Genomic DNA, 22,190 nt, shown 5'->3' on the forward strand with positions numbered 1-22,190 from the left:
TTATTAAATATCTTCACAAATAATTATAAATTATAAATTATAAATGTAAATGTAAAAGTTAATAGTATTAATTTAATACTTAATTAAGTTTTCTTTTTAATGACAATTATCTACACATATTCATTTATTCATTTGCCGACTCAGCGGGAAGAAAAAAAAATAGGGCGCTAAAAGAAGCTTTTATTTAGTATTTTATTATTTTATTACAATTATTTCTTCTCTCATTAGTGCCCTAGTAATAGCAAGTGCCAATTGTGCCATTTTTTTACCCAAATTAATAATTCATAAAATAAAAATTGTGAAATTATTTATAAATATCCAGACTGAGAGTTAACAAGTGTTCTCTATTTTTTGTTCTAGACTAGAACGTGGAAACATCGAACACCCAAAGAGGGGCAATAAGGTCGACTTAAAATGTAGTGAATAATTGATCAGCACTTAGATTGGGTAGCAGAAATTTTTTTCCGCCTCCGGAAATGACTAAAGTGCTCTGAAGAAATCCATACTTGAGAAGAAACCCTTCTGTACCTATCGTTGAGGTATTGAATGATTTTAAGTAAAGTCATAAGTAAATTATCTTTGTTATTTATAATTGTGTGTATTGTCAATGCATAGAATAAGAAATAAATCCAATATGATGGTTATGGTATATAGTTATCGATTTATTCATGTATAGTGACTTCGTCAGCGAATGTTGAAAGACACTCATGGGAGTTATTTAGGGAACAAATGGATCGGGCTCCCCTACATGTTCTTGTCACAGAACTTGACGTAAGAAAAAAATATTATATACGTGTAGTCATTTGATGTCTTTATTTTCATTAATTCTGCTTTTTATTTTTTTTTTTCCTTTCTTCTTTGTAATAAATTTTTTTTAATTTATTTTACCATTAAAATATTTATATTAAAGCCACATTAACTTCAAATCATTTCACTGCATATTGAGATGTATGTCAGAAATCAAGTTCACTCAGTTGTGAAGATAAATGTGGGGAAAATAATTGTTAAAAAAAAAAAAAATAAATAAAAAAAAAAATAGATTTAAATTCTGAAAATTGAGGAGAAAAATAGTGAAGAAAATTACTGGAAAAAAAAAAAAAAAAAAAAAGTCAGATTTCTTCATAATGTACTAAATGTATTTAGTAAAATATGAATTTCTGTGAAGAAGAAAATAATTGAAAAAGTTTTATTTTTTTTTTTTATTTACTGAAGCTATATTTATATTTCATTTTAATTTATTAAAATTTTTTTTTATTTAATTAGCAGTTAGTGCGGTATTATTTGCATACTTGATATAATATATAAATCTTCTAAGCTCGTAATTAAAAAAAAAAAAAAATAAAAAAAGAGCTTTTATGAAAAATCAATACATATATCTCAAGATTCTTGCGCAAGGGATTATAATAAAAGCCTGATAAATATAAAATACGTGTGAATTTGAAATTACCAGAGTAAACAGATAAAAAAAAAAAGAGAGGAAGAAATTTATTACCATAGTAGAATAAAAAAAAAGTCGTTAACTACGCCTGAACATCGCTTTCCGCCACTTTAATATTTTCTTTCCATCATTATTTATTCTATCTAATTATTTATGTATTAGTTATTTTTATTTTAACAAAAAAGCCTCATTTTTTCAATAAAAAAAAATAGTTTACTCCAAAAATTTCTTCTTGTAAAATTTATGACTAGAAAATCAAAGCCAAAAATAATTAAATATGTCCGAAGATATTGTTTAAAAAATACGAAGTAAAAATTAGGCCCAAGTAAAATATTTGTGTAGTTTTTATTAGTCTCTTATGTAAGTAAATGTTATTAATTATTTCTTCTTTTGTTGTTATTTATTATGAAGAAATAAATTGGAATTGAAAGAGTATAAGTAACGAATAATAATTAGAAGTTAAACTTAGTTTTCCGTGTACTTACACTCTATCGGTTCAAACTCATTAAAAAAATTTTGAAACGAATTATTGTTAACAAAATAAAGTCAAATTACAAATGTATACTAAGGTACAGCCTCTTGACATGTTTAATTAAGTTAATTAATGAAAGTTAAAATTTCAAATTATATGTACACGATTTATAGTTGAAAAATTTTATAACGAAACATTTTACTAATGAAGAATATAATATTATTGTTATTATTTTGTTATAATAAAATTGTGAAGTATTGTATATATTTGTACTTAAATGTTCTGTATGACTCTGATAACTTCTTAAAATAATTATATAATACTCGTTACAAAAATTATATTCACTTTTTCGAATAAATAATAAATTATTACATCACGATGTAGAATTTAATTAATAAAGAAAAATATTACAATTATTAAAGTTTTAATCTGTTAAAAAACTGTGAAGAAATAAATAAGTCGACGAAATAATCAACTTACATTTTTTAATCTTTTACAAGTATTTTTTGTTCATTAAATTTTTTTTTTTGATTTTGTATAAATGTCGCCGGAAACTCTGTTATTATGTTCTGTACGTGTAAAATAAAATTTATCTCTAGAAAATTAATAAATTGCAGGTTTTTTTTTTTTTTTTTTTTTTTTTTTTCTCTACTGAAAGTTTTATCTTTGTGAAATTAAATGTGTGGACTAAATATTCAGTGCAAATATTTCATAATAACTTAGTGCGGAAAAATGCGAGACCAACAGAACAAGGACAGACGAACATATATTTATTGAGAAACAACACATCAACTAGTATGAATTTTTTATACCGAGTTCCATTAATCTAAATATATTTAATCACATCTTGATCTTCAAAAATCATCTTAAAAAATATATCTAGTCCGAGCAGGATAAAAATATTCTTATAAATATCTATAAAAATTACTCTGAGTAAAATACATTGACAATGATTGTATTTGAACAAGACAATACAAAAAATAAATACACGCATTCAAATTTGACAGTATAAATACAAACTTATTAATCATATAAGTTATTTATCATATTTATTATGAATAGTCTCTATAATTGAAAATATGAGTGGTTAAGGCTTTGTAAAAAAAAAAAAAAATTAATTAATTAAACAAAAATTTTAAAGTATTTGTACTTACTCATGTAATGCACATAAATAATTACATGTAGAAATATTGCTTGTAAAAATTAATACTTTTGTAAAACTACGCACAAAAAAATGCGAGAAATTCATACACTCATATCCTCAATTATCAATTATAAAAAAGAATAATAGATTATTATAATTATAATAATAATAATTAAAGAGTTAAGTATTGAATATAAAAGTGAAAAAAATAAAACTTATAATGAACTATGATATTTAGTTCGTTTTAGAAAAATAGTCCTTTAATTTGAATGCATAATTTTGACTCAGTTTTTTTTTTTTTTAGAGTGTGACTTGAATTTAGGAGAGCCAATTGCGGGAAAATCTTCATCATTAGGTTCTAGATTAGCTTCAACCCCCACAAGTACTTGGGACAGTGAAATAGGAGTCCGACTTGAACTTCCCTAAAAAATAAATTTCAAATGATAGATGATTTAATACAATACACAGTAATGTACAATAAATCTTACCGCTGCTCTGTAATTAGACACTGATGAACTAGCTGAAGGGACAATGATTGAAGTATTTGTCTCAGTCTGGCCATAAGTAATCGTCAAAGTTCCCCCTGCTTTTTTACGCTGTTCATTTTCTTCTCTGGTACGTGAACCGGCCTTTAAACGATAGGCCTCGCTAACCTAATTACAAGTATGGTCAATGCATAATTAAAAAATGATCTTGTATCTTGTGAAATATTGACATTTTTAAAGATATATAAGCTCATCCTGATGTCACACACATCGAGACCTTTCATTTGAGTACCCACATCAATTTTTCATATATTTATATATATATATATATATATATATATATATATATATATATATATATATATATATATATATATATATATATATATATATATATATATTAGATATATATATATATTAGATATATGTATATATGAAAAATATATGAAAATGCATGTGGGTACTCAAATGAAAGCTCTTGACGGGAGTAACATCGGGATGAGCTTATTTCTGAAAAATGTCAATACTTAAGAAAGTACAGTGCAATTTAACAAAATTAATTATTTAATAAAACAATATTTTATACCCCAGTTTCAGAACGCATGGTCTTGTGTCTGTACTCTTTCACACTAAGTGAGTTCATACGCGCTTCCAATGAGTCTATATCTTTATCAGGGCTGTGTATTCCATCAATCATTTCAATTCTTAATATTGGACAAAAAGCATCACACAGTGTGTACACCCACTGAGTTGCAATAGATTGACTGCACAAGTTTCCAATATCAAAAAGCCCGTTGTGATACTGATAAATTAAAAAAAAAAAAAATGAAACATTAGATTAAAAAAAAAAAAAAAAAAAAAATGAAACATTTTAATTTATATACTCACTAAACATCCGATATTTTGCACGTGGTCGAAAGCTCCCTTATTTAATTCCGCCTCGGCTAACAAAGTGCGATTACCGAATTCTGGAAATCCCTCATTTAGTTCCATCATCAAAGTACCAAACAAGTATTCCAATGAATACAGGTCAAATGTATCAATAGGAACTCCTATCATGTGAAATAAAATTTTAATTAATACTTATAATTGTTTTTTTCAATCAATATTTAAGTGAAAGTGTTCACCTGCCGCGTCGGTCATCCTTTGGAAGAAACAAGGAACAACAGTCTTCATTTTGCTTGTCGTATACAAAGGTGGAAGTTTCTTCAATGATTTATCTCCAAGAGACATAAAGTCATAGACTTTTTTGTATAAATCTTTGTAGTTAGTTTCGGGACCAGTTCGGTAAATGTCAATTTTGTGGGCTTCATCAGAATGTTCCATAGCTTCTCTTGTATAACCTATTTCAATTTTCGGTGTAATTATTTCTTGGCAACATCTTTTCACACCTTCACTTAAAGAAAATTCTACGACTGCAAATTCGGCCGGTATGTAATCAATAACATTGTCCATATTTGTTTTGGTATAATACCAGTGAACATGAATAAAATGGAATGATATAATATCAAGTCCTGGAAATATAAATGAAAATAAAATTAACTTTATTAAATAAAATAAAATAAAAAATTATTTCATAAAATTAAATTAAATTAAATTTTTAAATAAAATTAAATTAAGTAAAATAAAGTTTATTAAAATTATACATACGTTCGGTATGAATTGCGTGTCTAATTGTAGTATCAATGTACTCTCTCATATTTGTTTCATATTTTAAATTTTCAATCTCTCGTTTTTCTAATATCTTCACTGATTCACCAAGCCCTGTTAGTTTTTCTTGGGTGGTTTTTTTTGCTTTACTGTTGTAAATTTTTCTTTGATCAGGCGACAATTCCTAAACAAATAACACAAACGATATTATATTATTTCTCATAAATAAATTTAATAAAACGCATAATAATAATAAAATATTAGAATTTTGTTTATTTATTAAATAATAACTAAAAAATATTTTTTTTAAATTGCACTTATAATTTTTTATGAAAATTAAGTTAGCCGATATCGAAAAATTTTTAGAATTTTTTTTATTAAAAAAAATTATTCAAAAAAAAAAAAAAAACTACAAGTGCAAATTCAAGTTCTAATCAATGAATAAATTTATTTATTCAAGAAATTCTTTTGTTACTTACTTGCCATTCCTTACTACACTTGGCATCAGCTTGAACTTTAGCTAAGCTAGCAAATTTATTTCCATTTTTTTCTTCTCTTTTTTTAAAATCTAACATAAAATAGTAAAAGCCGTTTCTTTGTGATTTTTTTGACATTTTTGTCACCAAAAATTATCCACTTTGATAAAAGAAATTATCAATTGAAAAAATACCGGCACGAACAATGCAACTGCGTAAAAAATTTAGAACAGTTCAAGTCAATCTGCTGTCTCAGGACTAACGAGAATTGAGCGCGTCCAAACTAGCAGAGTTTTCGGTTTCTTTCTTTCAGCCAATCACATTCTTCTGCACTCTTCTCAAAGCATCTTTTCTATTGGTTAATAATTTTCTTTGGAATTCTTTCATAAAGACACAACACACTCAACAACAAAAGTATGTAGAAAAAAAATGTGAACCTCTTTCTTATCACTTACATCTATATGTAATTTTATACACAAATAAATTTAAAACTAAATAGGTGAATGTAAACAAACGATCAAACAGTTCAAAGAAACGCATTGTTTGACATATTTACAGATATTAAAATTTAATTTGAGTGATTAAAAAAAGATTATTTTTTTCTTTGAAAAATTATAAAAAAAAAAAAAAAAAAAAATAGATAAAAATTAATAATATTGAAGTTGACAGACATTGAAAATTTTTTTGGAATTTTATAGCAAAATAAAATATAAAATAATCATAGACAAAAATTTCAAAATTAAAATAATTTTTGTTTTATTAATTTTTTAAATATAGAAAAATTCACAAGTGCTTACTATATCAACTAACTTAATCTAACATTTGGATATTAATATTTTTATAAATTAATTTATGTTTTTTAAACCAAAAAACAAAATATATACTATACAGAGTATTTTTTTATAAATGTTTTGAAGTCTAAAATATTAAACATGCAATGAAAATAATAGAAGCCTAGCTATTAGTCATATGTATAAATTTTTTTCCCCTATAACATATATAATTTAAATACTAATTTTTTTTTTTTTCCCTACAAATAACCAGTTAAAAAAATGATTAATAATTATCTTCAGCCTCTTCCGAGTCATTGTATAAATCTTCTAGTTCGTTAAGAATTTTGCTTGAAATACATCGTCTTAAACTTTTATTCCTTGCAGGAGTGTCATCTCCATAATTGATAGCCCTTCGAAATCCATTAGCATCTGGAGTTTCTAAAAATGTCATAGAGGCTTTCATAGCCATGTATTCACGAAGTGGCCGAGCGCTTTTTGATTTAATTATTCGGTTATTGTTTTTCGGTGTTATGGGTGCTGAAAATGATTTAGTAGTAGAATGTACAATATTCAGTTCATTTTCTAGCGAAACAAAGCTGTCGTTTTTTCGGGGAGTTAACTTGGCGGCTATTCGAGCCGACCGTCGACGCTCTTCCATGCTTGTAGAAGATCTTCTGTGTTTTTTTTCCTTACGATCGCTTTTACTGTTATTAGAAGTTGAATTACTACTAATGTTATCGTTGTTATTATTATTATTGTTACTATTATTGCTGATGTTTTCCTTGTCATCAGGTGAAGCAGAAACCAAGGGAGCTAACGGAGATGAAGATACACAGCAAGCATCCAATGGTTCACTGACCTGACTTTGAAATTCATTATTTTGAACGGATAACGATTTAAAAATTTTTTGTAAAAAGTCAACCATTAAAGACTGTTGTTCTTTGACTATTTTCAAATCGTCTTTAACCGTTTGTAAGTCATTTTCGATTTTTTCAAGTCGAGTGTTCTGAGAAAGTTCCAAATTAGCTCTATTATCATTATCATTTAATTGACAAGATCCGTCAGTCGTCAAAGGTTCCAAATTATCAGGTGGAATATTTTCCTTGTCAACAATCGAAGCTTCAAGGTCAATCGTTCTATTTGCAATATTGTTAAATGTACTATGTTCAACGTGAACTACCTCACAATTGTCAATTGACTGATTTTTGTCCACAGAACGTTTTTTAGAAACAGTTTTAATAACAGTGGGTCGCTGATAAGGCTGTGGTGATATTTTCATTACTTCTGATAGACGCTCTTCAACTACAGTAGGTGGACAGCTGTCAAGAACTTTTTGTTTATTTTTTTTAACAATAAAATTCGGCTGCGGCAACATACTTTGTCTTTTAGTTTGAGGTGCTATACTTCTATTTCTTTTAATTGATGGAGTCTTGGGTTTAGAAACTGGCGCTGAACTTTTTATTTCAACTGATGATTGTGAAGATGTACTTCTTGAAGGAGACGGCGACTTCCCGTAAAGAGCACGACGAACAGTGTGCTTTGGAACAGCAAATAAGTTTGTTCTTCTTGATTGACGATCTAAATATAATTATTAATAATATTTTTTCCGAAAAATTATTTTAAAAAATTGCATTTTTAATTTTTTAATAAAATTTCTACATTAAAATTTTTTTTCTAAGTTTTTGTTTGTCATTATTTATTTGTTAAAAAAATTCTTGAAATTATATTATATCTACTAAATTAATTTTCATTTTAAATCATGTAAAATTATCCATTTATAATTATTCCACGTACCAACACTTGCTGATCTTGCTTTGGAAGCTGACAATAATAAGTCTTTAATCCGCACTGGCTCCATCCTTGGTTTGTCTACATTTATAAAAGTTTAATAAATAATTTAATAAAAAATGTAAATTATTTATTAGTGAGAATTAAATTAATTACTTACTTCGTTTTTTGTCAGAACTTTTATTAGATGCATTAATATATTCTGATAGCCGAATCGGCTGATGAACTAAAAACATCAAAAATAAAAATAACCTTATTTAAATTTTAAATCTTTTTTTTATCTACTGTATATTAAATTTTACCTGACTTAACAGTCGCCATTATAAACACTTTGCTTTCAATAAACTTATGATGAAAATTATATGATAAATAATTAAAATTGTTAAAGTTTCACTGTTTTTTATTCGTTGTTTATATTTTCAGTTACACGATGCAGTTACTATAGCCGAAAATTTGAAAGGGAAACGGATGAGAAAGTATCGATTTGATACTAATCGACTTTTACCGCGCTGACCTCTGGTGGTAACTAACATAACTTCTCGCGGTAATTTTTGAAAATTAAAAATTTTGTTTACAACTTCAACATAACCAACATTATTTGTGATATTGTGATACTGAAATTCAGAGACATTTAATCATTTTTATCTAATTAATGAATTAATTAATTTTGATGAAATTGTAAAATAATAATGTGTGGAATATTTTGTTATATTTATTATAAAAATGAAAAGAATGATGAGGTAAATAATTCTATTATTTTAAATGTCAATAATAATTGTGTTACTTTGTGATACTGAAGTCAGCTGTCAGCTGTCAATTTTAAAAATTTTTATGAAAATTAATTTAGCAGATCCAGTGGGATTTAATAAAAGACAATATATCAAAGCGTGGACCAGATAAATTATCTTCTTACAGCCAAACCTTAAATGACCAATTACTAGGAAATTTTGCAGCTGGTGTTTTATGGATGCAAGGTCCAGAGCCAAAAGTTCAACCATGCGTTGATGATGAAGGGAATATACTTCTCTGGAACGGAGATATTTTTTCTGGACCTCTGGTATGTATAAAATTCCAAATTTTTTTTTATTTGCTACTAAAAATTTTCTCTAAGTATTTTTATTTTTTTTTGTTTTTTAGAAAATTGAAAATAAAAGTGATACATCTGCGCTCTTGACACATTTAAAATTAAGTAAAAATATTTTAGAGACAATAAATCTAATTGAAGGTCCTTTCAGTTTGATATATTACCAAAAATCGACCAACTTGCTCTACTTTGGAAGAGACTTTATTGGACGTCACAGTCTTTTAGTAAAAATAGTCAAAAATAAATCTTTTATGTTAGCTTCAACAGCTAATAAAAATATAGATAATATAATTGAATTGTCAGCGTGTGGAATATTTATTATGGACTGTAATAATTCAAATTTTGACTTATCTTGCTATCCGTGGCATGCTTCGCATCAAAGATGCCAAATGATTCTAAATGATTTAAATCTTCCAATAAATATCACTGTTAAGAAGTCAGTATTGTCTTTAAAATTAACGGACAACGCTGTAGAACCAATTCCTGATGATTTATTTTATTTTGAAGCTGGCTTAGACACAAAAAACGTTAAAAAAGCAATGAGCAAGCTCTTAAAAAATCCTGAAATTGATGAACGTGTTGAAAGTCTTTGGAAACTTTTAAAAAAATCAATAGAAGTAAGAATAAAATTAAAACCACAGTACTGTAAAAATTGCATTAAGCTAATTTTAGCTAATGAAATTAATTTCAAGTGTAATCACTCTAAAATTGGTATTCTTTTCTCTGGAGGTTTAGACTCGACAATTTTAGCGGCTATTGCAAATGAATACGTACCTGATACTGAAAGTATTGACTTGATTAACGTAGCTTTTGAAAAAAAATTAAATTCTAATGGAGAAAAAAATAAATTAAATGCTGGAGTTTCAATTTTTGATGTACCTGATAGAATTACCGGCCGACAAGCATTTAAAGAATTACAAAAACTCTATCCAAGTAGAAATTGGAATTTTATAGAAACAAATGTTTCGCGTAAAGAATTGGAAGATTGCTGTGAAAATATAATTTGTCATTTAATTTATCCGCTAAAAACAATTTTAGATGAAAGTTTAGGGTGTGCAGTCTGGTTTGCCAGTCGTGGTTCTGGTTTGCTATCCAATCAAGAGTCATATGAGTCTCCTTGCAGAGTACTACTTCTTGGAATGGGCGCAGATGAACTTTTCGGAGGATATACTAGGCATCGAACTACCCTTCGTCGCCGAGGGTGGAAAGCACTCTGGCAGGAGTTAAATATGGAGCTGTTCAGAATATCGGAAAGAAACTTAGGCCGAGATGATCGTGTTATCTCCAATCATGGCCGTCAATCTCGTCTGCCTTATCTGGATGAAAATGTAATCCAGTATGTAAAAAGTCTCAAGCCTTGGGAACGTTGCTATCCAACTGAAAAAATTCCACCTGGATTCGGTGATAAATTATTACTGCGTCTTTTAGCATTTAAAATTGGATTACATGAGACTGCTAGTTTTCCCAAACGAGCTTTTCAATTTGGATCAAGAATTGCTAATAGTAAGCAAAATGCAAATGATATTTCTAATTGGCTGCAATAAATTTTAAATATTTATATTATGTAAAAAAAAATTAAAATTTTTTTACTTTTATAATTTTTTTTAATTATTTCAAGTTAATTAAATAAAAGTTGATAAATATTTTATCAATTTTTGTCATTACTTCTGTGATTTATTTTTAGCTAGTACAATTCTAATAAATATTTACTGAATGATAAAAAATAAAATAAAGCAAGAACAAGATAAGAAATAAGTGACCTTTGGTTTTACTCTGACTGTATTAAAAAAAAAGAAAAAAAAATATTGTAGTGAATATAATTAAACCCGAAATATATTGTAGAATAATTTTAAATCTTATGCAAACAGCTTTGTATAGTTAAGTTTTTAGAAGCCAAATAATTTAATTAAGTATCTAAAAAGATAAGACTATGGACGAGCCATTTTTATTGTTAATTTCTCAAGCTGAAACTAAAATCAGTGATTTATTAATAACAAAAAAATTAAATGAACGAAATTCTAAAATAAAAGATGTATTTATAAGTGCTTGGCCAAAAGGTTTGGAAAAAGAATTCAATCAACTATTAACCCGCGAAGCCGTAGAATTTATAGTAGACTTAATTGTCGAGTTTGAAGATGGCATCAATAATCTTTACAGCAGTAGATTTAAAAGAAAATATTCCCAAGAAATTTTAAAATTTTTAAAACCCAATACTGATGATTGGAAAGTGGCTCCAGTAAGTGATCGTTTGAGCAATCGTCGTTTAGATTTAGGAGATGTAAGTCCAAGTAACTTAGAGCACTTTACTGCTGCATTGTGTGCTGATGTTCAAGGAATCCAGGTTGATTTTGACGATGGTCATTGTCCCACGTGGTTCAATCAAATTTACGGTCTTTACAATGTTTACAAAGCAGTCCATAATCTCTTTCCTGGACTCCCTGACATTTCACAATTACCTATTCTGATGCTAAGACCGCGAGCGTGGAATATGATGGAGGATAATTTTAGCATCAATGGAAAATCTATTCCTGGTTCATTATTTGACTTTGCTTTGTTAATTTTTCACAATGGCCAACGACTTCAACAATCAAACAGCGGACCGTGTTTTTACCTGTCGAAGCTTGAGAATTATCAAGAAGCTAAACTTTGGAATGACATATTCTCTTGGAGTGAAAACAAGCTTGAATTTCCTTACGGTTCTATTAAAGCCTGTGTACTTATTGAAAATATATTAGCCAGTTTTGAAATGGAAAGAATTTTATACGAGCTAAGAGATCACTCTCTTGGTCTCAATTGCGGAATTTGGGATTATGCGGCGTCAATCATTTCTAAATTTGCTAATGATGAGTCATTTGTTATTCCGGATAGGAACAAGTATGTAAACATGAAGCAACCTTTTCTGAAAAAATATTTACAGCTAGTAATTAAAACTTGTCATAAAAGAGGCATTCATGCGACAGGTGGGATGGTTGCAAGTTACTTACAAAAAGATATTGGCTCCGAAAACTATCAAAATTCAATGAACAACATCTTGGAGAGCAAATTGATGGAAATTCAAGAAGGCATTGATGGTTTTTTAATATATGATTTATCTCTAATTCCTGCAATAAAAAATCTGTGGAAAAAGTGTGATAAGTTCAATCAAAATAATCAAATTAATTATTGTGGGAGCTTTAAGGAAATTACTAAAGAAGATTTGTTAACACTTCCAAAAGGCGGTGTCACCATTGAAGGACTGAAACACAATATTCGTGTTTCTATTCTGTTTATTTACAACTGGCTCAATGGCAAAGGACAATTTATCTATCAAAGGTCAGTTGAAGATTCGGCTACTGCTGAGATATCAAGGTCACAAATCTGGCAGTGGATAAGACACTCTGCGAAATTAGAGAATTATGATAACTTAGTTGTTACCAGAAAAATGGTTCATTATTTTGCTAAAGAAATTCTTGACGATCTTTTAATTGAATCTGAAAAAAATTATGGTATAAAAAAGAAACTTATTTTAGCAACAGATCTATTTTTTGATTTAATTAATTCTCATGAATTTCCTGAATTTATCACAACTTATTTGTGTAACGCCTATCCATTTAAAAAAATTCATTCACGTTTATAATTTTTTTTTTAATTTTAATATTTTTTTGTAGAAATATCAATCTATTAAATTTAAATGTTTACTTATATAATTAATTGCAATAAAAATAATATTAACTCGCAAAAAATTTTTTTAAGTTTCAATATTTAAAAAAAAATCATAACTCCGTATGTCTCCACTTTGATTCTAATGTGCTATCTGCATCACTAAACCATTGATCATAAACTTCAAGAGGATCAATCATCCAAAACTTGTGAAATGACACAGGTTCCTGAGAAGCAAGGTAATTTCTTGCGTAATCTGAAGGTCTTGCCTGTAAAAAAAAAAAAAAAAATAAAATAATTATTTTTAAACCTTGGCTCCAAATAAATTATATTTTTAATCATACTTGGTGGAATAATGGTGAGTGGATAATTTGTCCTTCAATATTATTCAAACAAATCCCAAAGAGAAACATATCATCCGGTGTAGACGCAGTAGGACATTTACAACTTGGAGAATTAACTATTTTTTCTACAAGAGATGATGACAAAACTAAACCTGCACCACTTGTTAAATAATCATACCCAGTATCTCGAATAGTACGGTATCCATAACGTTCTCCCAAGGCAATTGATTTCTTTGGATTGTAACAAGTGAGAACCCACTGTAGCCGTGCAATACTGTTGTAAAAATTAATTTTTATAATTACTTATGTAATTCATATTTTTTTATTATTTTTACTAGGGAGTTAAATTACCTAAAAATTGTATCGTCATCAGCAACTACCAGCCAATTGAAATTATTTTTTTTCAGTACATTATTTGAATGCTTTAAAATAGCATAAGTTTTTTCACAGTGCCCTTCTTTGGTATCAGGTACTACATGCACATTAGGAAGACTTTTATCTGCAATTAAATTTTTTTAAATTAATATTTAATGTAAAAATAATATGAGGAATTTTATGTACCTTCTACATTACTGTAAAGTCCAAAATTCTTGACGTTTTTTAACCAAGTCTTCATTATTATAGGAACTCTATCCTGATGATTTTTATCATACGTTTTAACAGCCACATAAATATCATCTTGCGAAATAGAATTTGTCTATAATTTGTGTAAGTTATTATTTTACTGATAAAATAAATTTAAAATAATATTTATCAACTGACACAAGCATGAAATCCCTTTGGATACGTAGCGCAATTTTCCGTAAAAAAAATACAGAATTCCGGGGAGTACGTCAAGCGAGGTCCTTTGCCGTTGTTATAAATATAACTAGAAAATTCATAAGATGCATCAATACTAAAATCGACGTTGGGTAATCCTTCTTTTGAAAGTCTTTTATTTAAATTGTGAAGAAAAGTGCTAGTCATTGCAAAACCTGAAGCTAGATTTGGATATTTGAATTTTTTTGTGTGATCAGCAAAATGATGGATTATTGTTGGCTCTTCATCGTATAAAACATGACTGACCCACGTGTTCTGGGGCGAAAAAAAAAAATAGTTGTAAAAATTATTGATAAATTTTAGTAGTTTACTTACATCAGAAACTTTGAACTTTGACAGGACATTTAAAAGAAGTGGTAATTTAATTGCAGTATTTTCTAAGCAAAAAAAAAACCATTTAGCCTCTGGAAATTTTGATGACAGCTTAGGAATCAATGGAAAAAATGTCCAAGATCCATCTATTTGTTCTTCATGAGTTAAAATAAACTCTGGTGCTTTCTAGTAAAAATAAAATTAATGCCATTAAATTTAGGAGTCACTTGATAATTTTTTAATTCTATTTTAATTGCAGGTCAATTTTTTGCCATCATTTATTTGTTAAAAAAAATTTTTTTAATTAACAAATATCTACTAAATTAATTTTTATATAAAGTATTAAAAGTTTTCTTACTTGATCTAAAGCTTCTGCATCTTTAATAATTTGATTTTTTAATAATTCAGCATGAGAAACATGATATTCATCAGGTTGACTCAAAATTGTAATTACAATATCTGAAGACTCTAGAATGAAAAAAAAAAAAAAAAATTTTATTAATTATGTTAACCATTTTATTAATTTTATATCAAATAAATACTTACTTAATGATGATGAAGAAGAAGACGAAGATATAAAAATAAATAAACAAAAAGCAATAATAAACATTTCGAATGTCATGTAAAAAAAACAGTTTATATTTGTAACAATAATAATAACAGTGACGTAGTTCATAAAAACTGACACCTTGTGGATGGCGCTAGTAGTCTTTCAATTAAATTTGTCATATCAGAGTTGTATATTTTAATAAAAAGTGATTTATTATACATTTGCAGTACTAAAATTTTAATTTGTAACATATTTAGTATTTTAAGAAATTGAAAATTAATTTGAGAAGATAATTATATAGTAAGAAATTTAATTTATGGCACAAATAAATGACAATTTAGGTTGGCCATGTTTGTTTTATTGAAACCAATACCAGAGTCAAATTAACTTGTATTTTTAAAGTGTTAAATTATATTTTTATAAATATTAAATATAATATTTTTCTGCCAAGTTCACATTTTAGGTAATGTATTTTGTTGATAATTTTTATGTTAAATTAATTAATTAAATTTTTATTTTTAGTAAAAGGAAATTTTAAACAGCTGACTGACTTAGGTTGTCAGATTAGATCAGTAAATCCGTCGCCGTCACAGCGACGGGATAATATTTTCGACGTGAGATCGTCGTCATTGGCGACAAAACGTGATAAATACAAATCAAAAGGAGGTGAAAAAAGACTATCATAAAGAGCGGATATAATCCGTTGTGTTTTCTAATTATTTAAAAGTTTATTTTGTAAGTCAGCATATTTGCTGTTATTGAAAATAATCGACGAAGGTCGTGATAATTCGTAACTCGACAATCGAACATGGCTTATTGAAACAATGAAGGGTTTGCAGCAAATTACCGTTTCTCCCTTTGGAGAAGAGCTTATCTCTATCTGTAATTCTACTACGTATTTAATTGGCCTGAAGGCCATATTTTATCATGGACAAAAAGTCAAGATACAACACGCCGCCCTCTGGCAACAAGGGCGCTGCTACTGATTCTAAAAAAAGTCCAGGTATGTATTGCTAAATAATTTTGTGCTAATTTATTATTATTATCATTACAAACAAATCACCTTATTAATCGTAATTACAGTGATAACGATTGTGTAATGACTTAAACTATTTATTTATTACTTTGTAGATGTCGCCAATGGTAAAGTCTTTCCAAAGACCTCTAAGAAACGAGAATCAACTGGAGCAAATAATTATTCGAAAAATGAACAACCTAGAAAGTCAAGTGTGCAAAAGGCAAGAGCTTTTGATAAGAGACCAAAACCTAAAGGACAATATTATGGCAGTGCAAAGGAGAATACCAAGGTTTTTATAACATTAATAAATTACAATATAATTAGCAATCTTTGATTTTTTTTTTTACAAAATTATTTTTTAAAAATTGCATTTTTAAATTTCTCCATGTCAATTTTTTTTTTGCCATAATTTGTTAAAAAAATTATTAAATAAGTATCTGCTAAATTAATTTTTATTAATAATACACATTTATTAAAATTCTTATCTAAATTTATTGATAATATATCATCAAATAGGTAGGTAATGACGAAATAGCCGAGATGGGCTCGGTTATGATCCCAGGAAGTAAAAAACAGAATTTGAATCATCTGTTAAACTTTCACTATGAACCACGTGAAAATCGCTGCAACTATGGAAGGTCGTCGAAGAATTATAATAACAGCAATCGTTGGTTACCACCTGTTCAGCGACATAAATACAATAAAGAATTATTTCTCCAAGCAAAGTAAGTTTAATAATTCACAAATAAATTTTTAATTAAAAATTTATCTTTTAATTATTACACAATCGTTTATATAATAACTTTTATTTATAGCTGTCAATTTGTGGTGAACTGCAGTGGGAATTATTCGATTCATCTGATTGACCCAGATACTTTGGTGGATTGGGACCTGATAGAGCAGATTGTAAGAAATATATCTATATATTTATTTTCTTGATGATAATTTTTTTATCAAGTATTAAAAATCATTGAATATTTTTTTTTTTTTTTTTTTTTTAATTAAAAATTTTTCTGTCCTTGTAGAAAGTACAAACATCAGAAAATCTCTCCTGTCCCATTTGCTTGCATTATCCATCTGCAGGAAAAATGACACGATGTGGACACGTTTACTGTTGGCCATGTATTCTCCACTATCTCTCACTCTCAGACAAATCATGGCGCAAATGCCCAATTTGTGATGAATCTATACACAAGTCAGATCTTAAAAGTGTTGTTCAAGTAACTCATAATCTAGTAAACATCGGTGATACTGTAAAACTTCGTTTAATGCGTCGTAAACGTGGTTCTTTATTGGCAATACCAGTTGGTGAAAATGAAACTTTGGACCCAGTTACATTTTTTTCTGCCTCTGAACATCCATCAAATCAAATTTACTCAAAATTGTTGTTAGCTGATTCAAAGGACATCTTGGAAATGATACAACTCGAGAAATTGCAGCTTGAAATTGAATTAATGGACGATCCACAAAGTTCTGAATGCTGTTTCATTGAACAAGCGCTTAATGAACTTGCCTTGAGAGAAGAAATTGTTTTGAAACAGGTAAATTGTCATATTTTGGTTTACATAAAAATGCGTTGAAGAAATAATAATTATTTTGATTTTACAGGATGATAAAAAGAAAAGTTTGATAGAAGTGGAAAAAATTGAAATTCAAAAACAAGAAATTAATAATTTGAAGAAGATAAATGAAAATCAAGACGTAGAAAATTCTATTGACAGTAATTTCATTTTGGAGAATGATAAAGATGGAGATCAAGTTTCTAATCATTCTCAGAATAACCAAAATTTATCAAAATATTTTTACTTTTATCAAGGTATGTTTTTTTTTTTTTTTTTTTTTTTTTTTTAAATATAAAATAATTGAAAAAATTTTTTTTTTAATTATAAATGACATGCTTACAGCGGAAGATGGTCAGTATGTATATCTTCATGCAATGAATGTTCGAATGCTAGAGATGCAATATGGCAATCTAGAAAACAGCCCACATTTGATTGAAGGCAAGCTTCTTGAAAGAGAATCTGGAAGTTTCACTGAAGATTTACGTAAACGAATGCGTTATCTATGTCATTTGCCACTAACATGCTCATTCGATATCGTTGAAATAGAAATGAAAACACCACTAATATCATCTGAAGTGCTTGGTATCTTTTACGATCAAATTGAAGGCAGAAAAACCCGCCGGCATCGCCGTGAACGTGAAGAGAAAAGGCGTGAAAAGAAAATAAATGTAGAAGAAAATAAACGAATGGGAAGATATCCAACTCCGAACGTTCAGATCGGTTCACATAAACATTTTCCAGAGTGGCATCCAGAATCACCGTCTTCAAGGTATAAACCTAACTTTTTTTTTTTTTTAATATTATATTTTTTTAATGTTGTTAATTTTTCAGTTTAAATATTTCATCACCGCTGGAGTCCATAGAAGCGTTAAGTATCGCTAGCAGTCCAACTCACAGTTTATCTGAGGACGATATAATTGCAGCGCAACAGTTTTCCATGGAGGAAGCACAGTGTGAAGCTGGCCCTTCTTTCGCACAGATGTTACGAAGTGAAGCTTTGGCATCCAATAATTGGTCTTCTGTTAACGTGCAAAGATCATCAAAAAATTCAGAATCTGAAATTTATCAACGCAAAGTTGTTGTTTCTAATGAGGACGATTATACTGACATGACAATCCAGAATCAGAGCTTGGGTGATGTCCTCGCACAGGCACTGAAACAATCGGAGCTACTTGACACTGCTAGTGGAAATGATGAGTTTGGGTCGCGAAAAACTAAAAAGAAAAAGCGAGGAAAACAAACAGTACTCTTTGCTTCTGGAATGAATCGAGACTCCTAATTTAATTATTTTAATTTACAATTTATTGACTATTCGATACACTAATGCTCCTTTGATTTTTTTTTTCTTTATTTTTAGATACCATTGGCAATTCTTGATAATAAATTTAGATATATTTAAAAAAACAAAAAAAAATATTTTAAAGTATATTGCTTAAGTTTTAATAAATTACATTAAAAATGTACAAGGTGAATATTGGTAATTATGTTTCAAAGAAATATGTAAACAAATGATTATTGAATTAATAAAGTACCATGAAAAGATACTAAGCTATAAAGCTATTTCATCAATTAATTAATCAATATTAAAATTAATAAATTACAAAAAGGATCAGGTAAAAAAGGATATTTAAAAATAAAAATACATATTTAACTCTGTGACGTTTGTTTATTTCAACTTGAATTCTTTTTAAGATTGTAATAACTGGAAATATATCAACACCTGAATAGGCAGTGGAGTGACCAAATGAATACAAAAAACATTAATTTAAACTTTACTGTTCAAGTCATTTTTTAAATAGCAAAAACCAGTTTTCAATGCAATTAGTCGACTTCTTCGATGGTTGGTCCAGATCCTGCGCCAGGGCCTCCGGGAGCGGCTCCAGCACCAGGCATACCTCCGGGCATACCACCGGGCATACCGCCAGGCATACCACCAGCTCCTTGGTACAACTTCGTCACAATTGGATTGCAAATATTTTCAAGTTCTTTTTGTTTGTGCTCGTACTCTTCTTTCTCAGCCAACTGGTTAGCGTCGAGCCACTTGATAATTTCATTGCATTTATCAAGAACAGTTTGTTTGTCAGCTGCGCTGATTTTATCCTTGAGCTTCTCATCTTCAACAGTGCTCTTCATGTTGAAGCAGTAAGACTCAAGACCGTTCTTAGACGAGATAGTCTCTTTCTGTTTCTCATCTTCGTTCTTGTACTTCTCGGCTTCATTGACCATTCGCTCAATTTCTTCCTTGCTGAGACGTCCCTTGTCGTTGGTGATGGTGATCTTATTCTCCTTACCAGACATCTTGTCAGCAGCTGATACGTTGAGAATACCGTTCGCGTCAATATCGAAGGTGACCTCAATTTGCGGGACACCACGTGGCGCAGGTGGGATACCGGAGAGCTCGAATTTTCCAAGAAGATTGTTGTCCTTGGTCATAGCACGCTCTCCCTCGTAGACTTGAATAAGTACTCCGGGTTGGTTATCAGCGTAGGTGGTGAAGGTCTGGGTTTGTTTGGTTGGAATGGTCGTGTTACGCTTGATCAACGCTGTCATGACACCACCAGCAGTCTCAATACCAAGAGACAGTGGTGTAACATCAAGCAGAAGCAAGTCTTGAACGGCTTCAGACTTGTCACCGTGAAGAATAGCGGCTTGGACAGCTGCACCGTAAGCGACAGCTTCATCGGGGTTGATGGACTTGTTGAGTTCCTTGCCGTTGAAGAAGTCCTGAAGGAGCTTCTGGATCTTTGGAATACGGGTTGAACCACCGACAAGAACGATGTCGTGGATGACAGACTTGTCGATCTTGGCGTCACGAAGAGATTTCTCTACGGGCTCAAGAGTGCTGCGGAATAAGTCAGCACACAGCTCCTCAAATCGGGCACGAGTGATTGAGGTGTAGAAGTCAATACCCTCAAAGAGAGAATCAATTTCAATATTAGCCTGAGTTGATGAAGAAAGAGTTCTCTTCGCACGCTCGCAGGCGGTACGGAGACGACGGAGAGCTCGTTTGTTGCTGGTGAGGTCTTTTTTGTACTTGCGCTTGAATTCTTGGACGAAGTGGTTGACCATGCGGTTGTCAAAGTCCTCTCCTCCAAGATGAGTGTCTCCAGCAGTTGACTTGACCTCGAAGATACCGTCTTCGATGGTAAGAATGGAGACATCAAAAGTACCACCACCTAAATCGAAGATTAAAACGTTGCGCTCTCCGGTGGCTTTTTTGTCAAGACCGTAGGCAATAGCGGCTGCGGTTGGCTCGTTGATGATACGTAGGACGTTCAAGCCCGAAATTGTTCCAGCGTCCTTAGTTGCTTGACGTTGAGAGTCATTGAAGTAAGCAGGTACAGTAATAACAGCGTTGCTGACGGTTTGACCAAGGTATGCTTCAGCTGTTTCCTTCATTTTTACTAGTACCATGGAGCTCACTTCCTCAGGAAAGAAAGTCTTCAACTCGCCTTTGTACTGGACTTGAATCTTTGGCTTTCCGGCGTCGCTTACGACTTCGAATGGCCAGTGTTTCATGTCAGCTTGAACAGTTGCGTCATCGAAACGCCGCCCGATCAGTCTTTTAGCATCTGCACATAGCAAAAATTAAGAAAATTAGTTTACTTAAAATAATTTAATACTTTAGTCATGTCGAAGCTAATGACTCATAAAGGATATAAATATCTATTATCTCATTGAATTATCTATATTATTAAGGGTCTAGATTTAAATTTGTGCCTTTTCAAAGTTTCATATCATTCTCATTATATTGACATTTTCAAAAAAATCAATATTTAAGAAAGTAAAGTGCAATTTAACGATAGTCATTTTTTAATAAAGCAAAATTTTAGTCATTTATGTTTTACGAGCCACGGCACTCAAATAGTGACTGCAAAGTTGTTAGTTTTAAATGATTTAAAATTTAATAAACTTTAAAAAGTTTGAAATTGTTTTAAAGAAAGAAAAAAAAAAAGCTAATTAATAATTCATATGAATGAGTCAGGTATAATCTAGAAACTTCGACGATAAAATAAATACAAGATGGCGGAATTACCAAAAATGGTGTTGTTGGGATTCATGGCGACCTGGTTTTTAGCGGCATCGCCGATAAGTCGCTCAGTGTCTGTAAATGCGACATAACTAGGTGTTGTTCGGTTTCCTTGGTCATTGGCGATGATTTCAACTTTTCCGTGTTGAAAAACTCCGACACTGAAGAAAAAAAAAAATTTAATCAATAATTTTTCGGCAATTGAATAAATTCGAGTAAAAAATTCAATTGAATTATTTTAATAAAGTAATTTGATTGAATAACTTACCAGGAGTATGTAGTTCCCAAATCAATACCAACTGCGGGTGCTTTCGTCATTTTGTTTCCTGGAATTATAAAAATTACAAATTAAAAATTAAGATCACACACAAAATGTCAATTTGTTTTATTTATAAAACAATTGAACACAAAAAAATTATACAAAAAAAAAACTTGTACCTTTTGTTATTAATTATTAACGCAATGTAATGAAATAGATAGACAAATTACAAAATGTAACTTGGACGAGGTTTAAGTATTTTCAATCCAACGATTCACAACGTGAGTGACTAGGCAGGGATGGAGCACTCGTATATAACAGCTCAGTAGATGATAAGGAACGTTTCT

General features: G+C 29.5%; 8 protein-coding genes across 11 annotated transcripts in view; 4 read left to right on the plus strand and 4 right to left on the minus strand.

Annotated features, from left to right (window-relative positions):
- LOC141524291 (G-protein coupled receptor dmsr-1) overlaps positions 1–3,397 on the plus strand; it is a 64,257-nt gene extending 60,860 nt beyond the window's left edge. Inside the window, exons 10-11 of one of the 3 annotated variants that reach the window (XR_012478685.1) lie at positions 361–771; positions 1,264–3,397. Coding sequence is in view for 1 of the 3 variants with exons in the window: in XM_074238092.1 (XP_074094193.1) it covers position 361 (1 nt within the window). In the remaining 2 variants the exon portion in view is untranslated. The other 2 variants (XM_074238092.1, XM_074238095.1) reach the window with 2 other exon arrangements.
- On the minus strand, positions 3,119–5,933 carry LOC141524294 (protein maelstrom 2-like). Its single transcript, XM_074238098.1, has 7 exons — positions 5,669–5,933; positions 5,190–5,373; positions 4,667–5,053; positions 4,428–4,591; positions 4,126–4,341; positions 3,543–3,707; positions 3,119–3,476 (listed from the first exon to the last, which is right to left on the minus strand). Exons 1-7 carry the CDS (start codon positions 5,801–5,803, stop codon positions 3,339–3,341), a joined length of 1,389 nt encoding a protein of 462 aa, XP_074094199.1. The 5' UTR covers positions 5,804–5,933; the 3' UTR covers positions 3,119–3,338.
- Positions 5,934–6,404: 471 nt separating this feature from the next.
- Positions 6,405–8,685, minus strand: LOC141524292 (uncharacterized). Its single transcript, XM_074238096.1, has 4 exons — positions 8,529–8,685; positions 8,387–8,452; positions 8,233–8,307; positions 6,405–8,016 (listed from the first exon to the last, which is right to left on the minus strand). The coding sequence occupies exons 1-4, from the start codon at positions 8,545–8,547 to the stop codon at positions 6,722–6,724; spliced, it is 1,455 nt and encodes a 484-aa protein (XP_074094197.1). The 5' UTR covers positions 8,548–8,685; the 3' UTR covers positions 6,405–6,721.
- A 79-nt stretch (positions 8,686–8,764) lies between these two features.
- Positions 8,765–10,908, plus strand: LOC141524282 (asparagine synthetase domain-containing protein 1). 2 transcript variants are annotated; one of them, XM_074238063.1, is made up of 3 exons: positions 8,765–8,966; positions 9,074–9,283; positions 9,364–10,908. In XM_074238063.1, exons 1-3 carry the CDS (start codon positions 8,916–8,918, stop codon positions 10,852–10,854), a joined length of 1,752 nt encoding a protein of 583 aa, XP_074094164.1. In that variant the 5' UTR covers positions 8,765–8,915; the 3' UTR covers positions 10,855–10,908. The 2 variants fall into 2 exon arrangements, with proteins under 2 accessions (XP_074094164.1, XP_074094165.1); XM_074238064.1 differs by having other exon boundaries at positions 9,077–9,283.
- Positions 10,891–13,075, plus strand: LOC141524285 (malate synthase-like). The gene has a single exon (XM_074238066.1). The coding sequence runs from the start codon at positions 11,241–11,243 to the stop codon at positions 12,924–12,926; it is 1,686 nt and encodes a 561-aa protein (XP_074094167.1). The 5' UTR covers positions 10,891–11,240; the 3' UTR covers positions 12,927–13,075.
- Positions 12,920–15,225, minus strand: LOC141524293 (beta-1,3-glucosyltransferase). Its single transcript, XM_074238097.1, has 8 exons — positions 14,971–15,225; positions 14,783–14,892; positions 14,428–14,610; positions 14,056–14,367; positions 13,855–13,990; positions 13,645–13,792; positions 13,294–13,567; positions 12,920–13,218 (listed from the first exon to the last, which is right to left on the minus strand). Exons 1-8 carry the CDS (start codon positions 15,098–15,100, stop codon positions 13,063–13,065), a joined length of 1,449 nt encoding a protein of 482 aa, XP_074094198.1. The 5' UTR covers positions 15,101–15,225; the 3' UTR covers positions 12,920–13,062.
- A 71-nt stretch (positions 15,226–15,296) lies between these two features.
- Positions 15,297–19,102, plus strand: LOC141524277 (E3 ubiquitin-protein ligase RNF10). Its single transcript, XM_074238050.1, has 9 exons — positions 15,297–15,437; positions 15,497–15,977; positions 16,106–16,281; positions 16,509–16,717; positions 16,808–16,898; positions 17,018–17,533; positions 17,601–17,808; positions 17,897–18,323; positions 18,386–19,102. Exons 2-9 carry the CDS (start codon positions 15,902–15,904, stop codon positions 18,831–18,833), a joined length of 2,151 nt encoding a protein of 716 aa, XP_074094151.1. The 5' UTR covers positions 15,297–15,437; positions 15,497–15,901; the 3' UTR covers positions 18,834–19,102.
- Positions 19,103–19,200: 98 nt separating this feature from the next.
- Positions 19,201–22,169, minus strand: Hsc70-4 (heat shock protein cognate 4). Its single transcript, XM_074238055.1, has 4 exons — positions 22,023–22,169; positions 21,853–21,910; positions 21,591–21,745; positions 19,201–21,126 (listed from the first exon to the last, which is right to left on the minus strand). Exons 2-4 carry the CDS (start codon positions 21,900–21,902, stop codon positions 19,376–19,378), a joined length of 1,956 nt encoding a protein of 651 aa, XP_074094156.1. The 5' UTR covers positions 21,903–21,910; positions 22,023–22,169; the 3' UTR covers positions 19,201–19,375.
- Between the last annotated feature and the right edge of the window lie 21 nt (positions 22,170–22,190).

Source organism: Cotesia typhae, unplaced genomic scaffold (genome assembly GCF_013202065.1).
Source record: "Cotesia typhae breed Kobodo isofemale line unplaced genomic scaffold, CoteBio_Ctyphae contig_22, whole genome shotgun sequence".
Classification (NCBI taxonomy): Eukaryota; Metazoa; Arthropoda; class Insecta; order Hymenoptera; family Braconidae; genus Cotesia; species Cotesia typhae.